The sequence below is a fragment of the Cryptomeria japonica genome, chromosome 10 (assembly GCF_030272615.1).
Source record: "Cryptomeria japonica chromosome 10, Sugi_1.0, whole genome shotgun sequence".
NCBI lineage: Eukaryota > Viridiplantae > Streptophyta > Pinopsida > Cupressales > Cupressaceae > Cryptomeria > Cryptomeria japonica.
Window position 1 is genome coordinate 839,695,901 of NC_081414.1, and position 27,003 is coordinate 839,722,903.

The following is a 27,003-nucleotide window of genomic DNA, read 5'->3' on the forward strand; positions in this document are numbered from 1 at the left end:
AAATTAATTGTTAAAGTTGAAGGTTTATAGGAATTAACAATAATAAATACATATAAGTAAGGATGAAAGATAAGATAAAATGGATATGAATGTGAGAAATTATTCTATGGAAAATTAGTCTAGGAATAAATTCTTGTGTTTAGGATCTCAAAGCAACAAAAAAATCCTCAGTTTTTTTTAATCATCTACAAAAAACCCACCAAATTAAAGAATTATGGATATTAAAAGTAGTCGAACAAATTTAAAAATCAAAGAGATAGATAGAATGAATAATCACACTATAATGTTTAAGAATCTAATAAATTAAATTATGATCATGCAACACTAATGCTTATGAATTACTTCACACGGGATGGTAGATTCAATACCTAGCTCTTTCCCATGCTAAATTACCTAAATTATGGTATCAAAATGAATTTTCCTTTTTGTGTTTTTTCCTCTTTATCAGAGCCGTTTGCTAGGGCTAAATATAATACTTTCCCAACTCCACCAAGGCTACATCCACAAGCTCTACAATTTTCACTTGGCTTTGACTCTATCTAGTGGGACTCCTTTGATCTCCCCTAGCCTATTGTTAAACTCTAAATTGGTTATGGAGCTTTTTGTAGCCCCTATTTTGAAACTGGACACCAATTTGGTTTCCTTGTCCAAGAAAAATCTTGTGCATGCCCAATTCAACCCTATTTGTGGGGCTAAATAGAAAAATTACCCTATCCCCCCTTATAAGGATGTTGAGTTGTACATTTTGAAGAGGATGTGGATTTAAATAATTCTAATTCCTCCTTGCCCACAAGTTCTTACTAGTCTCCTACTACTTTTGAGAATATAGGCCCCCTTTCCCCCTACTAGGGTCCTCTTCACCCGTCCATGGTGTTTCTACCCCCAAACCTGACTCCTCTACTCTAACTTAGAAAGTGTCTAAGTTGGCTAATGTGGTTGAACAATAGGATGTGATCACATGTTGGCTCCTCTTCCAATTGAGTGTGGCCAAAAAGAAGATAAATAGGCTTGAAGTGGTGACTAAGGTTGAGGCTTGGGGCAATTAAACTAGGAACTGGAGGATAAGGAAATTAGAAAAACTGAAGATTATTGAGGAGAAGCTCAAAGACCTTAATGTAAAAAGTTCTCATAGGAATGAGAGGAGAGTTGTGGCTGAGTTGAAGGAAAATCATGAGATTCTAAAAAGGAAGGTTAAGGAAATGACTACTCTAAGTTAGGAAATGGAAATGAATAATAAGACTTCTATGCATGCCATATAGGAGAAGATAGAATGAAGAAAGGTGAAGAGGAAGAGACACTTCGAATCTCCTTCTATGGAAACATACCCCCTCATGTCTATTGTCAAGGCTACTCTAAATTCGATCACTCTGGCCATTGGGAAAGATTTGAACAATTTTTTTAATTTTCTTTGATAAAGTTAAAGTTCTATGCAATGAATGGTAGAATGATAATGACATCATTCAATAGACTATTCCTTCATATCTTTGGTAGGTGGTTGGATGTTGTTTGTTTTATAATTATATCATTAGTGGTTCCTATACTATTTGTCTATTGGGTTTTAGTATGCTTTGGTCTTCTATGTTTTTTGGTTGGGTGTGCACTCCTCATGTGCCCAAGGTAGTTTCTCTTTAGCGGGTATGTAAAGGCTTGGTACTATCATGCTTTAATTAATTAGAACTTGCAATGATGAAGGGGAAATATGAAGAGTTATAAATTGTATGAGTTTTGATTAAATGTCTTCTCGAAGAGTATCATATATTTTCATACCACTTCTAGAAAAATTGACAATATCAAACTAAGAGTATATGGGATTTTTTTTAAATGGATAGGATAGGATTAAAAGGTTAATAGGGGAGTTTTAAAAGAGTTCACAAGTGTTTATAGAAAGAGGAAAACATAAGAATTACAACTAAGACAAATCATACCAAAATCAAAGTCAGTGAAATCAAGTGAATCCATAAAGAAATAATCAAAGGGAATGAATCCAACAAAGAAATAATTTTTTAAAAGAAAAAATCAATGAATGAGCTAGAGGGATGGTTGCCAAAATGAAAAAATCTATCATATGTTATAATTCCGGAGAACAAGGGCAAAAAAATTATCATTGTCTTAGGAATTCACATGTAGGATAGAAAAACAAAAGGTTTTTTCAAAGAAGAAAATCATTTTTTTTAAGAAGAAGGTGATTGTAATATGTTGATGACATATTTAGCTACTTGATAATATTTAATTATCATAGTATGTTGATTTAGGGGCTAGCTAACATATGACTATGATAAGAACATATTTAGTTCATTTGAAGAAGTGAAAACTATAAGATGTTTCTTGGTGGAAATAGTTCACATAAAATTGAAGGAATAACTTTGGTTCCAATTAATGGACATGATGATAGGAAATTGAAAATATATGATGTTAACCTTGTAAATAAGTTAATAGAATATATTCTCTCCATAAGTAAAAAATCTCAACATGGTTACAAGGTGTGTTTATATATTTATATAGGTGTATAAAAAAAAACATTAATTAATTATGGTTATAGGAGTTGAGAGTGGTAGATTTTTGAGGTCTTAGCATCTATATCTAAGAAAACCATAACTGTAGGTTCCACTATAGGTCAGTTATGGCATGTCAAAAATTTGGTCATTTAAATTATAAAAGTTTTTTATCCTTGGATAAGCGTACAGAAAAATGTGTGTACATGTTGTATGGCTAGAAAGTAACGTGGAGATAAATTTCAAAGGTTTAAATCTATTGTTATTAAATTTACTCAAGTTGTCTATAGTGATTTATGCAGACCAATAAATCCACCATTAAGGGGAGGAGTTAGGTACATATTAACATTCATTGATAATTGTTACAAGAATTTTAGAGGATCAAGAGAATAAAAATAAATAATATTGAAGAATATGTTAATAAAAAATTCAAAGATCTTTTGATGGGAAATGAGAACATCATAAAAATACCTCTAAGATCAGTATGTGCATCCAATATCCTATGTTTCTTTAAAAAAATAAAATCAAGCAAGCTAATACAAGCACATACTACTATGCCATGAAAGAGTAAATAGACATAGTTGATTTCTCAAGCATTAAACCTCAAAGGAAAGTAGGTGCAATTTATAAATTTATAGATCAAGGAATTTTTAGTATCATTATAACATATAGATTTAATACCATAGTTTCATAAAACAAGAAGAACAAGACATAAGACAAAATGCAAATATGCATGGGGAAAACCCTTTCGAGTTAAAAACCCCACACTCAAAAACAAAGAGACAGTGTGTTATTCAACAAGGTTACAATGCATTTTCAAGATCTAAGCCTTTAAATGCAGATTTACATCTTGCTCCAGTTTTGGAAGAAATTTGGCAACATAACCCTTGTGTGAATCAATATTCTCTCCTTAAGTCCTCTAGAAAATAATTGTATATATAAAGATTACAATGCATTAAGTGCCAATTTTCAAAAACCCATGCCTAAGCACGAAGACACCAAATGGAATGTGCCAAATACATCACACATGTAAATGATAAATTTCCAATTTACAACTCATGCATAATATGCAATTTCTAATTATTACTGAAATTACATAAGAAATTGTGCCTTCCGAATAAGTAACTACACCTCCAAAGGAGTCCCACATTTTTGTAAGTGTAGGTTTTTATTTTTCCTTATATTAGGGGGTATTTATTTTTCTATACATATCATTTAATATTTTTTATGTTATTAAGAGTGGTTAATATGAGGACATGTGGTGAAATACATCAACTACATGTGTAACTCTCTCCCTCACATTGGCAGTTGAGTTATACACCCTCTTTTGGATTGTTGTGCCACCTGACATAACCACTTTTTTGTCATTTCCTAAGCGGATTATAGGTTAGTTAGGGTTCTCACCCTCTTTTGGCTTTATGTGCCACCATTTACAACTCCTTGTTGCAAGGTGTGCGCCCTTGGTCTCCTTGTGTTGTGCAATGTAGTGCTTGGGTTTGTGACATGGGTTAACTGTCTCTTGTGGATTCTACAAGTTTAGTGATTGTATTGGGGATTAACAGGTTGATCTTTTGGTGTAAAAAAACCATACTTCTAACAAGTGATATCAAAGCCTAGGTCATAGGTTCAAACCCTCTCGCTTCCACTAGGGGGATTGTTACAAGGTGTGTGCCCTTCATCTCCTTGTGTTGTGCAACACAACGCTCGGTTTGTGACATGGCTTAATTGCCTCCTATGGATTATATAAGTCTAGTGGTTGTATCGGTCATTAATAAATCAATTCTTTAGTGCCATGACAACCATACTTCTAACACTCCTTTCATATCTTCATGTAAGGAGCTTATGCCACATGTTTTGGAATTTTACTAAGTAGATAAAACTTACCACTTTTATGGGGAGTAAGAGTTAATGCACCCATTGGATGTATATGCTATTTTTTTCTATATAATTAACACTCTACTCTCACCCTTCACTAGTTCAATGATAGATCAGTGAGAATATTGAGAGTCTTCTTAAAATTCTCTTTTTTGTCTCAATTTTTCTCTCATCGTAGAGTTATCTCCATTAAGCACTCTTGATCTCTGATCATATGTTGCTTGAATTTGTATGTGATATATGACCGACATTCGCTCTTGGCTTGCTTCTTGGTTCTTGCAAACATATAACAATTTCATGTAGACTCAACATGAAACAAAAATTTTATTTTTGCATAATTCTGACTTAATTAGCAACTTCCATACTTGACTCTCTAAAGTGAGAACCAACTTCCAAAATTATAGGTGTAAAGCCCCATTAAGGAACCCTAGAGGATATGAGAAAATAATACAAGAAAAAAATAAAACTATTTTTTTTAATTAATTAAGTGTGAGTTACATACATTTAACAATAACAAGAACAATGGTCAAACCTCAAGATTAGGTCACACTGTTGTTAACAAACTATATATAAGAAAAAGGTTAAACACTCAAAACTTAAAATGAATAGGCAGAAGGGTCTCCAAAACTACATGAAAATATATAATAGGTGATTAGGATCAAATATGACCATCCCCAAAGTTTCCAAGCTTGATTCATCAAGCAAGACAAACCGCTATGTCCTAGTTATCACAAATAGTCTCTAGTGAAACTCTAATTTCAATTAGACACCCCTTACACCATCCAAACTCAATAAAAACCTAATCAAGAACCCTTAGAGGGTTCCCTAATATCACTACCTTTTCAACACACCGATAATAGAGTTAAACTGGTTCTTTTTTCTCCTAGAAATACCTTCAAACTCAATGATAGGGTACCAACTCCCAACCAGAATTAGGTGTCACAACTAGACACTAGCATGCTATAAGGATACTAGTGAAACTATATAGTACCTTCCACCAATGCTATGATGTATAGTATGCACTAGCATCCTTGGGACATTTTGGTGTCATTAAGATTGATGATCTGCATTGTCATCCTCTGAGACACGTGTTTGTCTAGACTAGTGAGCTTCTCAGTTAGACCATAAAATTTACTAGACACCATAAACCCCTAGGTGAAGTCAAAATACACACATAATCTAAGAATTGAGAGAAAATAATATAAATATGCTAAAATGGGTCAAGTGACATCAGGTCATCAAATGACTCATAGAAGACAAGGCAAAGTGTAGGTGGAATCATTTCGTAATGAATCAATCCAAAACACCCACAACCATCACATATAGAGAAAAAAGATTCTAAATAAGGTATAATCTAGAATTTAAATCCAAGAAACACTCATTGAGTGATTTTAGTTAAGCTCAGATTGACTCCAAAGGGCTCAAACTCAATTTAAGTTGGTCAATCTATTATGACCTCAATAGGAGATAACTATATAAATATCTAGCACTATGAGAAACACAACTACATTCATTTTAAAGCACCAATCAAAATTTTTATATGATAACAACATACGTATATCATAAAATAAGAAGTATATATTAGCATGTTTGGTGGCCAGTTCTAAAACTGGTCAACAAAAGTATACACTAATCTATATCAAATGTGTGCATTACATAATTATCCATGTGGAGTGTTCATAATGTATGATTCATCAATAATTATAATGTTTATGCCAAATTATGTCTACTTTACAGCTTGCAATGAAGATGGATGAAAGAGGTCAAGTGTTGAGAAAGGTGAAGAAGCTCTCCATGGTAATCATGAACTAAGTCCACCAGACCCTAATGGTGGTGTGCAACACCACCCACCATGTGGTACCCATAGGTACACCCAACCATTCTTATGGAGATAGTCACAAGTCTCATACACTCATAAAATGCAAGAAAGGGTATAGTAGGCTTACACACACCAAACACAAAGCATAAATGGCATACACTATAGTACAATATGCATCACAACATCAATCAAGGATGATGCAAATCCACGAAGCCATCAAGGGTTCCTACTTAAACTAATCAAGGAATTAGATTCTAGAGTGTACATGAGGGAGTATCATTGTATGTTCTCAAGAGGACACACCATACATAACTGAGCATTCTCTCATATGGATGAGAATATCAACCATGCAAGTCCCAATTATACATGTATGGGAAAGTCTTTTGAATAAGTACCAAGGCCACATGTGTGGGAATTCCTTCTCAAGACACCCATGGCCTTTTGATAGCACTCATGAAATTCTTGAGGAATCCAATTATCTTATTATGTGTTTGCCCCAAGTTAATTATTAAGTTATCACTTGAATAAGACTTCCCAATGTGATTGTTTGTATGCCACTTACGGGTTATGTATACATTAGAAGGCACTCTAAAGACACACTCTAGGACCTAATCCTAGGGTTATTCCAAATATAAAGCAATACATCTTAATTAACATCAACTAATCACATTTTTACTACCATTTTCATATACAACCATGGCAAGCTCAATTGGTCATAATGCCAAGAGGTTGGATCCAAATATATTTCATAATAAAATTTACTTATATAATATCGTGACTTCGCATAATAATATCACATCTACAACATCAAATTCTAACTTTTATTAAATGACAAATTTGGACTAAAACTAGTCATGGAGGCCTGTAGGATTTTGCCAAGATCAAGGGCACAATGAAAAGCATAAAAAGAGACAATAGAATGACATGAACAAACTGTATTCTCATCAATATGCAAAATGATCAACTGGATTAACCAATACAATGAATATAGGCCTGCTTATATAGGCAAGGCCATATGGATGTATGAGCACACAAATATGACATGTGGCTCAATGAGAAACAAGGGTAGGTAAGAAATACTAGGGGTAGGTAGGAGAAATAATATAATATTCCACAAGAGGTGGATGACCCACTGAATGTGGAGTGTAACAGCAAAATAAGACCACAAAAGGTGGAATTTCTCCTACAAGCTCTATCCCTATGTGCACACTTCCCTAAGTGTCTCAAATCCAAACTACGAAGAGATGCATTATCCTAAGTTAACTTAAGTAAAGTGTAATAATATCCAAAATGAATATTTATTTACACCAACACCCCCCCTTAAGTGCAACTTAGGGGAATGAAGACTCAAGTCAACAATGCAAGATGGGTCCCGACTACTAGGCCATGATAGGTACCCATGTACAATATGTAAATGCAAGCAAAACTATGCAATGCAATCTCTCACAAATGGAGAAATGGAGAAAACCCAGTGGGAAAAAAACTCCCCCCCAAAAGAGAGATGAATGTACAAAAGACTCTCAAAGAAGAAGGACCAAACCTCAAAGACGAAAAAGTCCCCCCCATAAGAGAGGAAGGAGAAGTCAGCTGACCCCCCCTAATGACACATCCCGCACCCCCAAGAGAGCTCGCAACTACTGGAACTTACTCTCAGTGAAACGTTTGGTGAATATGTCAGCAACCTGCTCTGCTGTAGGACAATATTGCAAATCAATGACCTGCTCCTGAATGAGCTCTTGGATATAGTGCATATGAATCTTGATGTGTTTGGTCCACTGGTGCTGGACCGGGTTCTTCAAGATTGCAATAGCACTTTGATTGTCACAATGTAGAATTGTCGACCGTGGAGTGGTGAATCCAAACTCTGTGAGAATCTGGTGGAGCCAAATGGTCTCAGTCACCGCGTTAACAGCGCCTCGATACTTAGCCTCAGTCGAAGAGAGAGCAATAGCATGTTGCTTCTTGCTCTGCCAACAAATGGGGCCCGAACCAAGGTGAAAATTATAACCAGAGGTAGACTTACAATCATCAAGATTGCCAGCCCAATCGGAGTCTGTGTAACCAACCAAGCGAAGTCCTGTGCCTGCTACATAGTGAATCCCATAGTGATGTGTACCCTGGATGTAATGAAGGATGCGTTTGGCGGCTTTCCAATCAAGCTCATGTGGTTCCTGCATGAAGTAGGAAACCATGCCAACTGCAAATGAAATATCAAGGCGTGTATGAGTCAAGTAGATGAGACTACCCACAAGCTGACGATACAAAGTGGCATCAACTGGTGGAGAAGAACACTAAGCCTCAAGCTTGACTTCTAAAAGAAAGGGAGTCAGGGTAGGCTTACAATCAGCCATATGAAAGCGTGCAAGTAGATCAAGAGCATACTTGGGTTGCGATATTGTAATCCCAGAAGTTGATTGTGAAATCTCTATCCCAAGAAAGTAGTGCAAAAGACCCAAGTTAGTCATGGCAAATCTGTCATGCAAAACAGTTTTGATCCTACTAATGATGGATGAAGTACTCCCTATAATGATCAAGTCATCAACATAGAGCACAACTATCAAGTGAGAGTCATCCTATCTCAAAATGTAGACATTTGGATCAAAATGACACCTGGTGAAACCTGCGGAGAGAAGAAAGGAATCCATCTTGGCGTACCAAGCCCTGGGGGCCTACTTAAGGCCATAGAGAGATTTCCTTAGTCTGCAAACCAAGGAACTATCCTGGATGAAACCCTATGGCTGCTCCATATAAATATCCTCATCAAGATCACCATGAAGAAAAGCACTCTTCACATCCATCTGATGTACAGCCCAACCATGAGCTGCAGCAATAGCAACTATCAAACGAACGGAGTTCATCTTGGCTACAGGTGCAAAGGTCTCAGTATAGTCAACACCTGCAACCTGAGAGAAACCTTTCGCAACAAGCCAAGCCTTAAACTTATCCACACTACCATCCACTGCAAACTTGGTCCGATAGATCCACTTACATCGAACCATCTTTCTACCCTTAGGGAGATGGACTAGATCCCATGTGTTGTTCCTCATCAAGGAACTATACTCTTCCTCCATAGCTTGGTCCCACTCAGGAACCCCTGATGCTTCCCTAAATGTCTGTGGATCAGAGGCAGTAGCAATGAATGCATGTGGAAGATCCTGATGTTGTGATCGAGTTCTCCGTGTATCTGAAGGATCCCCAACAAGAGAACCTGCGGACTCAAGTGTCTGTCGAGCCCAATGAGGTCTAGGTGGAGGTGGAGAACGAGGCTCCTCAACTGCAAGTGGACCCTGCGGAGGTATAACCCTGCGAGTCAGAGTTGAAGGAGTCTCATCATCTGAATCACTAACATCACTATCCACAATGGAGGAAGGTGGAGGAGGTAGAGAGGCTAAGCTAGGAGAGCTTTCCTCAAAGTGAACACTCCTCTCAATGAACACCTCATGTGTCTCTGGATCCATCAATCTGTATGCCTTAACACCCTCAGGATATCCAACAAATATGCAAGGTCGACTCTGTGGTTCCAATGCCTTGCGTTTCTGCAGAGGTATGCGAGCCCATGCTGGACACCCAAAGACTCTGAAATGTCTCACAATCGGTTTCCTACCAGCCCAAGCTTCAAAAGGAGTAATACCTTGCAAAGCTTTATGAGGAACCCGATTCTGGATGTGTGTGGCATAACTGATAGCCTCTGCCCAAAAGGCGGGATCAAGAGAACGTGCATGTATCATACAACTAGCCATTTCTTTGAGAGTTCTATTTTTGTGTTCTGCAACCCCATTCTGTTGTGGAGTGTATGCTACAGAATGCTGAATATCAATCCCCTCAAATGTACAAAAATCCTCAAGTCTTTTGTTCACATATTCCCTTCCATTATCTGTGCAAAGAATCTTGACCACTTTCCTTGATTGCTTCTCCACATGAGTCTTGAAGTCTTGAAATCTGTCAAATACTTCACTCTTATGAATGAGAAAGTAGACCCAAGTGAAGTGGGAGTAGTCATCAATGAAGGTGAGAACATAGCGGGCCTTACTAAATGAAGGTGTTGGAAATGGACCTGCTACATCGCTATGAACAATTTGAAGAACTTCCAAAGCTCTCCAAGCTTTCCCTTTATCAAACTTCTCTTTGGGATGCTTGCCCATGGAACAACCTGAACATAAACCCTTTGAAAAACTAATTCGAGGTAGACCTATGACCATTTCTTTAGTGCTTAGCTGCTAAAGATAGCGGTAGTTGAGGTGACCAAACCGCTCATGCCATAGCTTACTTTCTAAATTTGAATGAGTAAGCAAGGCCCTATAAGGTGAACTTGGCACAAAGTGGGAGAATGAATAAAGTCTTGAGTTGTCATTGACTTGTCCCATTGCTACCAACGCATCATCATCAAGTTCCTTTACCACAACTGAATCTAGTGTAAACTCAACCTTTTTCCCATTCCCATAATGAGTGATTTGGTAGATGGAGAGAAGGTTGGTAGAAAAGTTAGGAACATAGAGAACATTCTCAAATGTTCCATCATCCATGTCAACTGAACCTATCCCTTCAACCTCTACTTGTGTATCATCACCTATGTAAATGTGAGGTACCTTAGATGGCTCCAATGAAGAAAACTTCTCCTTTGTAAAACCCATGTGATATGAGGCACCTGAGTCAAGTATCCATTGCTGTGAAGAACCTGTTGTAGCCACAAATGCTTGCCCTTTTCCCTTAGACTATGAGGAAGAAGAAGGAGATGAATCCTTCTTTGTGTAGGTGGATGGCAAGTTGATGTTGTTTTTCTTAAGAAGATTAGTTAACTCATCAACTTTCTTTGCGTGGCATTGATGCTCATCATGACCATACTTCTTGCAATATGCACAAGTTGGTTTATCCTTCTTAGGTGGTGTCCTCTTCTTGGAAGAGGATGAAAAATCGCCTTGTGATGGAGAGGATGATTGTCCTTTTTCCTAGTGTGGCTTAGACTTAGAGTGCTTCTTCTTCTTGTTGGAATCTTTGCCTTGACTTCCTTGATTCCCTTGATTAGCCACCAAAGCCTTGGACTTTGAAGACTTGAGAAACCCCATGTTCAACAACTTAGATTGTTCCAATATTAACATTTTTGTGAAAGCATCAAATGAAGGCATAACATAAGAACTCCCCATTGTCAAACGATGAGTTTGGAAGCTAGACACAAATACTACATATTCTGGTGCAAGCTTGTCCAACAAGTTGAATATCAACTGAGCATCTTTTTTTGTCAATTCCACAATCCTTAAGCTTCGCTCTTAGCTCATTTTCTTTGGTGACATAATCTTGGATTGTATCAAAACTCTTGGGATCCAAGTTGGTGAGGTCATTGTCAATCTGATAGCCTCTGATTTTATCAACTTGACCATACAATTTTTGAAACATATCCCAAGCCTCTTTGATTGTTTTACACTTCTCAATGTGAAAAATGAGGTCATCTGATACATACTTGCGCAAGGTTCCAAGAGCCATGCAATTCTTTGTGAGCCATTCTAATTGAGCATTTGGATCAGCCTTAAGATCAGGTGGTGTTGTTATTGTTCCATTTATGTAATGTGTGAGACCCTTTTCCATTAATTTACTCCATACTTTAATTTTCCATGATGCATAATTATGTGGAGTTAAAGGTGGAAACTTATTAGGACTCATTGCAACAAAAATGGAAAGAGCACAAAGAGAGGCACAATCACACAAGACATCCCCCCAAATTCACTCAATCAAAGAACCCCCCCCAAAAGTGATGATTTTGGCATTTTATAATTAGTGTGTATACAATGGGCCACTTGCAAAAAATGGCAAAATGGACTTCTGATTACAATTTTACAACTACCTCAATAAGGCCAAAAGAGTCTCAAACTGATAATGTAAGAGATCTAACTAAGATCCAAGCAATTTACAAGTACCTAATAGGTCAAATAAGACTAATATCTGAAAGTACAATTTTCACTCAAAATCTCTAAAATATGATCATATATTATGAAAGTAGATGAAAAAACATGCACTTTCAAAAAAAATGGCACTTGAAAAGGAGGTTGTATGAGCTCAAACGAGGCCTTTGAAGTTGCAGAATTGAGGATTGGACAGGTACAGCTGAGAGAATCCGAAAATTTTGAAAAAACTATGCACCAAAATTAGAAAATAACCACACCACTCCAAAGATCATGAAATTTTAGCCCATTTCAAAAAAAATTGCACCAAAAAAGGAGCAAAAATGAGCAAGATATGGCCTTTCAAAGTTGGACTACAAAACTGAAAAGCTCAATGGAGAGGGGTCAAAAAGTTTTCAAAAAGCTGCTGATGTGGCACTAACGTCAGCAATTCACTGTCTTAAATTTGACGACCATATGATCGTCACAAAAACTTCACCTCCCTGCTGATTGGGCGTCCGTACTGTACGGACAACTGACTGTGCTTCCGTACGGATGCTGACGTGGCACTGTCTAGGGTGTACAATTAGTGGACGCCGGCGGGGCGAAGGCGTTGCTGGAGGTAACTAGTGGTTGGGAGCCGAGGCACTGGAGGGAAGCCGACGGCGAGAATGTGGCGGCCGGTGGGAGGCGACCGACGGGACCTGTTTGGGCGGCGGTGGGGCGAGCGGTCGCTGTGCGGTAGGTAGGACAGGTGTCGTCAGCGAGAGTTTGGGCTGCCGGTGGGGAGACTGGTCGGCGCGGGCCCTACCGTCATAGTACACGGCGGTGGTGGGTACAACAGGTACGCCTATGACCTACAGCACACGTAGGGTACAGGGGGGTCTACGGACCCCTAAAACACAACGAATTTTTTTTTTTATTTTTTATTTTTTTTTCGAAAAATAAAAAAAATTTTGAAAAAAAATTTCAAAATCCATACGATAATAGCCAAAATGGGGAAAAAAAAAATTTCACCAAAATAGGTCGACTTTATAGTCCAAATTTATGGAAACGGCCTCCCGGATTCAACGGTGATGTCCAAATCGCTGTATGACGCCCCCAAAAAATGAAGATCCCCAAATCCGAAAATAGAAGCCTTCCATGATGTCTCCAAAAACCAATCAATGAAGCCCCAATAGCTCTGATACCATGTAGGATTTTGCCAAGATCAAGGGCACAATGAAAAGCATAAAAAGAGACAATAGAATGACAAGAACAAACTGTATTCTCATCAATATGCAAAATGATCAACTGGATTAACCAATACAATGAATATAGGCTTGCTTATATAGGCAAGGCCATATGGATGTATGAGCACACAAATATGACATGTGGCTCAATGAGAAACAAGGGTATGTAAGAAATACTAGGGGTAGGTAGGAGAAATAATATAATATTCCACAAGAGGTGGATGACCCACCAAATGTGGAGTGTAACAGCAAAATAAGACCACAAAAGGTGGAATTTCTCCTACAAGCTCTATCCCTATGTGCACACTTCCCTAAGTGTCTCAAATCCAAACTACGAAGAGATGCATTATCCTAAGTTAACTTAAGTAAAGTGTAATAATATCCAAAATGAATATTTATTTACACCAACAAGGCCACCTATCATTAATGGACCTCCAAAAAGCTTAAAAATTCATACTTTATGAATCCAAATTCTAGGAAAACCCATTGATTTATAACTACACAACACTCCAAAAATGCAACAAAATCAACATTTCTCTCATCCACAAAAAAACAATGGGCAGAGTTTTCCTCATATAAACCCACAATTTCAATTTTTAAAATAATAAATGAAAACAACCAATTAAATGATCAAATTTAAATTATGGAAAGATTTGAAATAATTCTATGAACCATTTGCAATGAGACTCAAACACACAAATTTAGAAACAAAAGAAAATTATCAAGATCCATAACTTGAAGGTTGAGTAAATCTTCAAAATAAAAGTTAGATCCACACACACCAAAATAGCCAACAAAATCCAAACATCTTGTAGAGCTCTCACACACAAATATTTTGAGCATCTTCCCACTAGATTCTACTCAACCAATACCAAAATATAAACAACTCAAAATGGCCATTTACAGTTTTGAGAGAAACAACAAGAAATTAGAACTAAGTATTCAAGGATAAACTAAAATTACAAATTATAACTCACTTTTGGAGTGGGAATATAAAAATAATAAAATTCAAATAATTTTTTTAAAACTAATTAAACTCCCAAATGAACAAAGGTAAAATCATTAAAAACTCTTTAAATCAAATACATATAAGGCACATTGCACACTTATATATTAAATTGATGCTATAAACATAAAATATCATTAACATAAATATTATAAGAGTGACAATTAACAACTAATTGACTATGCACATACAATATTTACTAGCCTCTCACAATGATCAAATAGGGCAACCAAACATTACATAAATGGTAGTTGGAGGTATAAACATATGCAATATGGAATATCATCCATATTAAGAATAATGTTTTGGGTTTGGTAACATATAAATGACCATTGTGCTATCTCCTATAACCATCATTGGGGATATGAGCATGCTCGGACCTGTGGAGCTCGGTGTAGTCAATGCTCTATACACACATGAACCAAAACATACATAAATGTGGGTACACATATATAATATAACTACAACATAAGTAATCATTCCCCAATCGGGGTTACATGTTAACCATGGTCAATAACATCATATTCCATGTAAACAATATATCATCATCAACACATCAACAAGTAACTACATCATAATCAATGGGATCAAATATCCTTATAATATAATATAAACAACATCATATAACATCCTTATAATATAATATAATATAATATAAACAACATCATATAACATCATATCACAACATCATAGAGTCATCATGCATATAAGATCATCACTAAAATTACAAGTATAACCTACTATCCACATCAGTAGTTATATCATATGAACAAAAGAATATAAATATAAGTAGTTAGCGCCATGTGGGTTCCAATACAAAAGAATTATATATGCACAATTAGAAAGTAGCATATATAGAGTAAGTCTCTGAGCAAAAAATGAAAATGACAAAATGCAAACATGGGAGGCATTACATGCTTCCATCAGTGACAGGCTTACCTCTAGAAGCTTACAAAAAGATAGGTGTACAAATGTCTCAACCATGTAGCATCCTCCCATGTAGATGAAGTCTCATCATTTTAGTCCCATTGGAACCTTACCTACTCTATGTCTTGACCCTTGAAGGTTAGTGTCTAATATTTAAGGATGTGCATGGGCTTCAAAGAAATTTTCCCATCCTTGACATATAAAGCACCCCAATCAAGAACATGTGCCAAATTAACAATATTTTGATGAGGCACTAAAACATGGATCACATCATTGATGTGAGATAGGCTAGGTGTAGGGCTAGATGGTAGGCAATAGGACCAATTATCTCTAAAATTTTAGAAGGTCCAACAAAATGTGGCACTAACTTAGAGCCTTCCCCATAGAGGACGGGGCTCTTCTAATGAAACACTATCAAGAACACGTGACCACCTACTAAAAATTGACAATCTACTCTATGGGCATCAAGATACTTCTTTTTTCAGTCTTGGGTTGAAATCAAATTCTCTCTGATGTGAACCACCAGCTACTCCATATCTTGAAAATTTATAAGACTAAAGAAGATCATCCATCAACAAGTGATGAATGCACAGTCATTACTAAATCTCCCACTAAACGGTGATTTTGAGCTCTACAAACATTATGAGAAACCATCTCCTAATATGAAGATCATCCAATTCTACACACATGCAAGTATAATATTGATAAAACCAAGTGGAACCAAGATCACCAAGCCAAGAAAAATAAACCATCACTATAAAAAAATCACACAAAGATATATATTCAAGCTATCTGTGACATCATGACAAACATACTTTAGGTCCCCATAACTGAATATCTAGGTGTACTCAAACATATCCATGCTCTCATCTTAAAGAAATCATACTAATGCACAAATGACCATAGACAAGGCTAACTAACAAATTTTGCATCAGTATTGAATCAACTTTGGTGGATATAAATAGTCCACAATCAAGTCGACCCACTATAACTAGATAGGTGATCAGCCCACACAATTGCATAACTCTTAGACCCATACACTAAAACATGAACAATTATCATCACATTAGTAACCTCCAAATTAGAGATATTGAAGAGAATAATCATGTAGACCACATGAATCAAAGAACTAGACCAAGCACACATTTGATTTGATAAAAACCATGTCCACCTATGAGAACCATAGTCTAAGAACCCATTGAGAAAAAATGCTACAAAAAATAATGAGTGAATAATCACATACCAACATCTCCATAGTAAGAAATATGGGATGAGTGGGAAAAGGAGCGGGCGAGGGTCTAATGTTCGAAGTGGCCCTTGCATTGCAAAAGAGGCTGGAGATGAAAAAGGCAAAGGAGATGACGACGATGACGACATTGAAGGAGTTTGCAGTGGCTGCTTCTTTCTTGAGGTTATGGCTAGCATTGGTAATGGTGGTGCTTGTGCTTCATTTCTTTCACTTTTGTACAGGGATGGGAGTGTTGGGTTTTAGGTGTGGGTTGCAGATGGAGACATTCTCAAGGATGGAGGTGTATTTCCTATTGGTGTGGGTTCAAGTGTTGGGTTCTCGGAGTTGTGGTTTCTCTTCTTGTGTGTGGGCTCTTCTATTGGTGTGGCTTGATGGTGGGAGATTTTGTTTATTGAGGCTCACCCTTTGCCGGCCCTTTATGGTTGTGGGTTCCTCTGTACTCTGCTTCCTCACCCTTTCTCTATGAAAGGTATGTGTGTTGGGGATAGTGTGTCCTATATTAATTGGGCACATGTGGTCGAGGCTTTGGTGCTCTCAGAGATGTGCATGTATCTACGGTGTGTAGGGGTGGGTGTAGTTTTTTTCTCTCAGAGATGTCCCTATTTCTTCAGATAGTGCTGGTGGTTTTTACATGCCTCCCTCCTTCCTTTTGGTGGTTTGGTGCAAAGTTAAGGCTTGGGACCTAGGTGAAACCTCTGTTGCAAGCTTCCTCTTTGGTTTTTTGGTCTCTCCTTTCCTCTCAGATTATCTTCTATCCTTGGGGAGGGTATTTTTGTTTCATTCCATGCTACTCTTTTTCATGTCGGTGGTATTCTTAATGGAACCCTAGTTGAAGGCCCTGAGGGTAGGGGTGCACTTTTTTTCTTCTTGTGCCCTTTTCCCTCTTTTCTCTTCTTGATTCGGCAAGCCATATGGGGTTGCTATTAATTCCTTATGTGCCTTGGTGTTCATTTGAATATTTTTTGAAGGGCTATCTTCTTGGATCCAATCGTGTTCTCACTTACACTATCTTTTGCCTTGCCCTCTCTCTGTAGCATGGGTTTTCTTTAGTTTTCCTTATTGAGGTGACCCTTCCTTCTTTGAAGGCAGAGATTGATGGTATTGGAGACAACCTCCCTCCTATTGAGGTGGAGTTGGGTGTTGTGGTGATGTTTGGGTGGTGCTGGTGAATGACTGGTGATGACTTGTTTGAAGAGGTCGATTGGTCAATTTCTGGTCTCTCCTCGCTGATGAGTTCCTATCCATTTTCTCCTATAGAGGTGGAGATTTTGGTTATGCTTAGCTACTTGGAGCTAGGATGGTTTAGGCCTCTTAACCAACATGTGGTTCTAGGAGCCTTCTTAAAACCAAGTTGTTTAGTAATAAGTTGTGATTCCATCTCTTGGTTGATGGAATTTATTTCATGGTTTGAAGCTTTGTTCTCCCTGTTGATGGTTTCCTACCTTCCAACTCCTATTGAGATGGTTTCCTATCCTATTGAGGTGGATAGATTCTTTGTTGTTAGAGGTGTGACTTTCAAAAGCTTTGAGGTTGTAGGCTTCATCCTAGTGGTTTTGGGAGCCATTACAAAACCCATTCTAAGGGTTAGGAGAGCCTTTCAAAACCCCCATGTTTCTATTCAGATCTTAATGCTTTTTTTGTGTTTTCTTGTTTGGATAGAAGTTGATAGTTTTTCAAGGGCCCAGTATAGACTATGGTTGTTTTTGGTCAAGGTTTGGGCTAGCTTTTAGCTTCTTGGAGTTTTTGTCATAGGTTAAAAGAGCCCAGAATTTCCATGTTGTTCAGTTGAGGGTTCCTATTAAACCCTCATCCTCTTCTTTTAAGAGCTATAGTTTAAGGTTGTAGTCTTGTTGGTGTGGCCAACTTGATTTGTATTTATTATCTCTTGATTGGTTGGCTGGCTCTATTTGTTTGTTGATGTGTTAGTATTTGGTTGGAGTTTGTTAGTTTAGTTGTGTTTGGGTTGTTTATTTTTTATGTTTTTACTCTTTGGCAGTGTAGTATTGTGGGTTCCAAATCCTAGTAAAATCTTAGGCTTTCAGGTCCCTTCAAAACCTATTGTGTGGGGTTTTGGGTCCCCTCAAAACCTGATTTTTCCTTAATCAAAGACATCTCCATAGTAAGAAGACCACTCCTTCTCAAAAATGCATGAATCATACATGTAGAGCTATAACTATCTACTCCAGAGTCACCTTAGAAGAACCATTATCTAGAAAATATCTCATCTATAGATCTACTAAACCACAAATTTTGATTAACTGTTTAAAAAATTAAAAACTACCAAGTTCTTGAACATAAATGCAAACCCATATCCACTTAGCATCTAGAAGACCCACAATTATAAAAGAAATAAAAAAGGTTAAAGCATAGTAATGATATAAAATAAATGAAAATTACCATAAATTTTAGATGAAATATCTATAAAATGCTCATATCCAATGAACATGAAGTTGAGTCACACAACTACAACCATTGATGAGGAAGAAGAGGTTCAAGAAATCTAAGCCCATTTGTAGGCCAACTCCATAATCACCATCATGTACTTGCATATGAGGGAGATAGCTTATTCTAGAAGCCTCCAAATCATCTATTGATCAGCTCCATAACCTACATGCACTTAGAGATAATGAAATAATGCCTTCCAATAACAATGACTAAAACAAGCACCCAAAATAAACACATTACGCTATAGTTTAGACTAACCAAGTTTATTCATATTCTTAAGGAGCCTAAAATAGATACCCAATATAAAATCTCTGCTACACACAACCATAAGATGTAACAAGACAACCATGCATTAGGTTATTAATCAATCAAATAGAAGCTCCAAATCAATATAATATCAACAGATCAACTCCATAATACTCCATATTCTCCATATTTCAAAATTTCTACTATCTCCTAACAGGTAGATGAACTATAATACAAGCACTTTTCAAAGTATTAATCATCAATCGATTACTTCAAAAAAAAAATCCTCAATCTTACCAAGATAAGAAATCTTAACCAAATGAATTCCTAGAACCTTAAATACATGCACATGATGAGACAAATATCTTATACCAATTGAAGGGAAATGAGGAAATCCTAGAAAGACCTCTAAGATCAGTATGCACATCAAATATCTTATGCTTCTTTAAAATGAATTCCAACAAGCTGATACAAACACATAATACTATTCTAATAAAGTGAAAATAGACGTAGTTTATTTCTTAGATAAATTAAACATCAAAGAAAATTAGTTACAATTTAAAGATCTTTATAGATTAAGCAAAATCTAGTAGCATTATATCATATAGATTCAATAACATAGAATAGTAATACTAGAAGAATAAAATAGAACAAAAAACATAGATATACATGGGGAAAACTCTTTTGGGTTAAAAACCCCACACTCCATAAACATAGAGCCAATGTATTATTTATCAACAAGGTTACAACATACTTTTAGGTTCTAAGCCTTTGCATGGAGACAACATAACCATTGTGTAAATCAATCTCCTCTCGTTAACTCCTCTAGCAAACACTTGTATTTATATAGCTTATAGTGCATTAAATGCAAGTTTCCAAAACACACACCTAAGCATGAAGATGCCATGTATGGAAGATTCCAACATCACACATGCAAAAGGTAACTTTTCAACTGACAACTCATGCATAAGAAACCGCACCTACCAAATAAACAACTACACCTCCAAAATAATCCCACATTTCATGTAGACTCAACATGAAATAGAAACTTCATTTTTGCATATTCCAAAATCGACTCTCCAAAGTGGACATCAACTTCTTTTTGTGAACATCATTGGATAACACATATTCTCCTCAACAAAATGATGTTATTGAAAAGGAATGATAGAATCTTAGTGGAAATGATATGCTGCATGATACAATCCAGTGATATTCCTTTGTCTCTTAGGGCTAAGGTTGCCAATAAAATAACTCAAGTCTTAAATGATCCTCTATAATGTTTTCATAGAATATCACTCCTAAGAAAGTATATAGAGGTAAGGAAATATTAAAGTATTATAGAGTATTTATATGTGAATCTTGTGCTTACATGCTTGATGAGTTTGGAGAAAAAAAAGGATAAGAAGATTGTTGAGTACATCTTTTTTGGTGATTATGATTAGAAGGATATTAGTTGTATGATGATATTGTGGAGGATGTGTCTAGAAGTAGTAAGGAAATGTTTATTGAAGGGCTTCACAATATAACTAAATCATCTTCAAATCCTATTCCACAAGTGAACATATATAATGATGTATCCTATGGTAAATTTCAAATTAGTTAACATTCAATGGCAACTTCCATTATAGTTAAAGAATGTATTCTTCCTTAGAAGACCAAGAGACTTCAATAAATGTACCAAAGGGCCCAACAAAAATTATTTATACCATAATAACTATCTTTAATGAAGGCTAATGATCATCAAGCCTATGATAAGGCTAAGGGAAAATGAGATAGTTATTATACCATAATAACTACCATGGTAAAGGCTACTTATCCATCTATAATTGAATTGAATCATTCAAACACTTTTAAATATAACTATTTTCTATGATAATTTTTCTTGGATTCATTCTTTTATTTCATTCCATCATATCCATTTCTATTTAATATGTCCTTTTTGGGGAATTTTCTTCACTCATTTCCACTTTTATAATGATGTAATGAAGCAATTTTTAAAACTACTACAACACTTAGCTAACTAATTGATTTCAATAAATATGTCTTAATTATTAGAATTGTGTTTCTAAACATCTAGGTTTAAGTGAAGAAAATGGTCATACAACCTAAGCATCTTATATATCACATTGAATTTATCCAAGGAATGTTATTTACAATGTTCATAGTGTCTATATGTTAAAAATTTTACTTTAGCTAGATGGATGTAATTGCATAGATGATAGAATGAAATTTCATGATTATGCCTCAGATTTATAAAGTAAATGCTTATGGCAAATCTGGTTTCTCAATTTGAAACACCTAAAAGTGCTATATATGTTTTAAATCTAAAGTGATATAAACAAATGAATTGTATAAATTTTTTGTGTAGTTTTATTTTGTAATTAAAAATGGATATATCTTTGAAAATTTTATAGAAAAAAACTATTTCTCAAATTTTTTTTAGAAAATATGATCAATGTGCCTCCACTTTTACTATACTGAACTTAATTTATTCTTCTTGTTTTTCTTCACTTAAATAGCCTGATTATCTAATGCATAGAATTTTTTTTGATAAATATTTAATTTTATTAAAAATTGAAAGTCAATTTTATCAAATATACAATAGTTTTGATGGAACTTCAATTATGTTTAAACCATTTATTTATTGTAGATATTTTACAACAGTAGGAAGGGGTAGAATGTAATGATATAAGTGTGTTAAGAAAAACTCTTATCTTGATAGCCATTTTACAAGTCAAAGTATTATTATTTAATAATAAACATAACATTTTATAAATAGGTAGCATGTAAAATATAGGTGTCCCTATATGTGATGAAACGAAATACCTGGTACTTTTTAAGTTTAAATTATTTATTAGTCAAGAAAAAGTTGATTTGTTGATCTGACATTTTTTAATTTGCTAATTAAAGTTAAAAAGTTGATGGACACAAGTTGAATGGATGTATTAAATTTAAATAATTAATAAAACTAAAAAATATAGAAGAAAACACAAACAAAATTTTAAAAAGTGTTAGATATAATTCCTAGAAAGATTTAAGATATCTATACTAGTTACACACACTTTTTGATAGAATTATCTCTTCTACTATGTCAATTTTTGTATATTTTTTGAATTTTAATTAGTCTTACAACTTATTGTAATGACTTATTTGTCATAAATATTAAAAAATAATTAAAATATATAAATTACTATTTTCAATTTATGACTTTTGAGTTTGAAAATATAATTACTAAAGGAAATCAAAATCAATAGTTAGGGTTTAACATTTGTGAGAGGATTATCATGATTAGTGCACCATATTTTTTATAACTTTTGAAAATGAATATTTGTATATTATTTTGAATGTTCAATTATCTTATATTTTACTTTTATGAGGTAGTTGCGATACAAATTTTAGAAATATTATTTTAAAAAAATAGAAAAATAAAATTCCAAAATCTAAGATTTGAATCTTAACAAATGGTATTTTAGATTTTGTTGAAAATATATTTAGTCCAAGAAATATAGACTACAAGTTAGGGTTTTACTAAATTTGCAAAGAGGAGGGGTAAGTTGTGAAGTGAGATGCTAGTTCAACAATTTATAGAGGAATTGGTTTTAGTCAAAATAATTTCACTTAAAATACATGATGGAGAGACCATTAGTTTTTAATTGTATGTTAGTTATTTTGAGAAATACCTTTTTTTTTCTTTGCTATGACAAGGGTACCCCTTGCGGGGAGGATCCACAACTCACAAGCACTCCCCCTCTTAAGTTGGAGGAGGGAACTGAACCGGAGGGCTATGGCGAGCAGACCTGTGGCTCAAGACAACTCACCTAGTGATGCAGACTTTGAGAAAAACATTTTTATTTAAAGTATTTAGCTTCAAACATATAATGCCACACAAGTAAAAAAATAAAAAAAATGTTTGGAATCTTCTCACCGAAATAAGCTTGGGTTGAAATTATTTCATTTGAAAATCAATCATGTTTGAGTTAGTGATGGCGATTGGAGCCCCAATCCTTCCCTCCACACCTCCTCTTATGACTTATATTATATTTCTTGGCTTAGTTTGTTTAATTTTCTTTGCCCTAATTGTTAATATGATTTTAAAATATTAATTATGATTTCAAGTGTATTTTATGCTAACTTTTTATATATTTAATTTATTTATTAACGCTTGATTGTAATTATATAAATATAGTACCTAAACTTTTATTTAATTAATTTTTATTGATTGATGTAATATAGATTACTCTTTTGATATTAAAAATAAATAAATAAAAATAAAAATAATGTATCTAACCATAATTGATATTGAAAATAATTTTACTTCTTTTTTAAAATAATTTTAAATTTTTAATGTTCTTGATATTGAAATTTGCTATCAAAACTTGTTAAAATATGTTTATCCTTTTTATATTTTATGTTTATCCTTTTTATATTTTATAATATTTTTAATATAAATTTTTTAAAAATTCTCTTTAAAAATGATTAAAATATTTCTTTGTTATTTATAAATCTATCAAATCACTAACCATTAACTACACATTATAATGAAATTTAGGTATTGTAATAACCGACATAACATATAATGAAAGCTATTTTATTTCTAAACCAATGTGAATCTGTGAGACTCATCGTCCCTAAATAGTATATTGGAAAAGCGCATCTTCCTTTTTGGGTCTTTCTTTCGCTTTCTAAATTTTAATATTGATGACGCGTCGCTTTTATTCTTTGGTGATTTGTACAGGTATTGGTCTGCCACAACTACCCTGGCCCAACTTGAAAAGACAAATCAAAGTATAAGGGATATAAGGACCTCTCTTGGCTTACCACTTAACCTTCAGATTCTTCAAAACACTAAACAGCTTCTTCGAAAGGCCACTGTGCGTTTTGAGGAATCACCACTCAGGCTACTTGAGTTTGAGCCAGGTAACAAATTCATTTGTTCCATTGATATGTTTAGAGGCTTAAGGCTGGACCAGGATTATAAATTGATTTCTTTGGAAGTTAAATAAATAAAGAAGTGTTGCTTATACCCATTCTAATACAATTATTTTCTTTTTGTCAAACTAAACAGTCGGGATTGAAGAAAAAGTAGCAGAGGTGAAAGCATTATTGGATATGGAAGGCACGGAGCCAGCGGTGGCCGTTGTGTTATGCGGCTTCGGTGGTGTGGGCAAAAGCACGCTTGCGGCTTCAGTTATTCAGAATTTGTACCTGAACCATCCCCAATCTTGTGCAGATTTCAAATTTTGCAGAGTCATAATTGACGACAAAAGTGCCGATGTAACATCCCACATCATGAAGCTCCAACAAGATATTATTTATGATTTTGGAGGAGTGAAACAGGATTTGCGAAATCCACAGGAAGGCCATCTCCGTCTTCAAGATGTCATGGAAAACAAATCCTGCCTTCTTTTCATCGATAATGTCGTCGACAAAAGATATGTCCATCAGCTCCTGCCAGAAAATTTACTATGGTTCGACAAATCTAAGACTATGTCAGCGGAGAATCTGGGGAAGTCAAAAACAAAGCTGAGAATATTTATCACGTCCCGAGAGAAAAATCTTATATCAAAACTCAGTATCACCTATAAGGAATATGATGTGAATGCTTTTTCTAATGAAACGGCAAGAATCTTCCTGAGAGAAACAATCTTACACAGTGATGGACAACTGAAAGGCGACTTTGACGAAAATGCTTTCATTAACGATGTTGCAGATGCATGTAGAGGCGTCCCAATACTCTTGTCTGTTTTCGGGAAGCACTTAAGAGGTGATAGAGAGAAAGCAAGTTACAAAGAAGCTCTCAAGGCGCTTCATGAGGGAAACCCCGATGGTTTTGCGAAGGAAGAAAATCTCAGTAAACAGCTTTTCTTTGTTTACAGTAAGTTGGAGAAGGAAGATCAAGAGGCATTCCTTGATATTTGCAAATATTTTTATGGTTGGGAATGGGATCTTGTTTGTAAGATTCTAGATGAATCTACAGTTAAGACTCTTGAGAGCAAAATGCTGATAAATAAAGGCGACTCGGGCGTCGTGATTGTTCACGACGTCCTCCGCTTAATGGGAGAAAAAGAAGCCGAACACACAAGGATATCAAATTACAAAAAATTATTACAAGTCACAGAAGATGAAGCAGATCTCAGAAATATAAAGGGCATCTCTCTTGTTGGGAACGAGACTTTAGTCACAGTTGAGACCAGGCATTTAAATGCCACGTGCAAGTCGTTGAGAGTACTGATGATTGGAGATTGGGTAAATTTCAATGGGCCTCTTTGCAATAGAACTTTTCAGAATTTGAGGTATCTTAGTGTGGGGGATACGATTCATTTTCCATTTGAAGACACTTTAAAACTGCACAACCTCAGAGCTTTTTTCAACAGATCAAAGGACGGCATGAATTTGCCTAAGGTAAGAAGTATTTTAAATAAAATGTAATGAAATAATTAGGATATTAATTCATTTTAACGCCGTCGAGTAGAAAATTTCTAATATATGAGGAACAAGATAATTGGATATACAGAATTTGCAAGTGGAAGAGTTACTGCTTTGTTCACAGTTGTTAATTTTAGAAGCTGTTAAATCATATCTAATAGTGTAAGTGATGGTGGTACAAACTTACTTTTATTTGGGAAATTTTTTATTCAATGAAGTTTTTTTTAAGGAGACTTTTTGAGTGATTAGTATATATTTTTACAGTTTTATTTGTTATTTGTTAGGGTCATAATTAATGGTTATTCAGTTTTTAAAATGTATCAATTCATAAACTATTCTTATATACTATAATTTGTGTATTGTCTATGTATTGGTGTTCTATTTGTTATTTTTAGCATAGTTGAAAAACTCGGACTCGGCAAACCAAAAATTTGGATTCGGACTTGGACTCGTGAAAGACTCGCAAAAGACTCGGCAAGGACTCGGCAAAAAAAAAAAACCGTAGTTTTACAAAAAAACATAAAGAAATTAATGCATTTAGAGAACATAAGAGCCATAATTGAAACATTACACATGTCATATGATCTACAAACGCACAATATTTGAAATTTCATAATTTATACTCATAGTTTCAAACTTTCAACTCTAAAATGCATATTACCAAGATTTCTTCAATGCTAATTATGTTGTTATATGGAGCCTAATCAGACTTGGAGGTTAAATTTTCCCTACTTCCATCAGCGCAGTTTCCCTCTAGATTTTTTGACGGGGGTTTGGGGGCAGCGCCAAAAATACTTTTATTATTTTATAAAGGCGTCGGGTGTTATTTTTCTATTGGCTCACGTCCAATTAGGGTTACCCTTAACCCCCAAAAAAGTCAAAAAGGGGGGGAGTTATGCCAAATGAAGGCAACAAAAACAAAACAAAAAACTCATTTTTAAAGCTTCCCTACGTTTTTTTTGGGTCGTGCGAGTCCTTGCAAAAGACTCGCGAGTCTTTCAAATGGACTCGCCTCGCGAGTCCTTGGTGAGTCGACTCGTGGCTCCCACGGACTCGTGAGTCCGTGGCGAGTCCATGAGTTTTAAAACTATGATTTTTAGTATCAATAAAATATGTTATTGTTGGAAATGAAGTGGACAAATATATTCGAGAATCTAATTTACAATAGTAATAATAAAATATGTCGTATAATAAATATTATTAAATTTGTACAGGCTTTTATAATTAACTATGGGAATGCTTATAGAATATTACATTCTCATAACCTCTTAAAATTATCCTAAATTACCAACAAGAAACTGACTAATAAAAAATAAACTAAAAAACATATACTTCTCATACAAAACACCATTTATCATGAAGCAAGTTTGAGATGATAAAAGTCCAACCTTGCATCAAATCAGCCATTTGTCA

General features: G+C 35.1%; 1 protein-coding gene across 1 annotated transcript in view; it reads left to right on the plus strand.

Moving 5' to 3' along the window:
• LOC131053405 (disease resistance protein TAO1-like) overlaps nt 1-27,003 on the plus strand; it is a 210,073-nt gene that overhangs the window by 180,502 nt on the left and 2,568 nt on the right. Inside the window, exons 7-8 of the mRNA XM_059212943.1 lie at nt 23,900-24,081; nt 24,230-25,566. Of these exons, the coding sequence (XP_059068926.1) occupies nt 23,900-24,081; nt 24,230-25,566 (1,519 nt within the window). The remainder of the gene's footprint in view (nt 1-23,899; nt 24,082-24,229; nt 25,567-27,003) is intronic.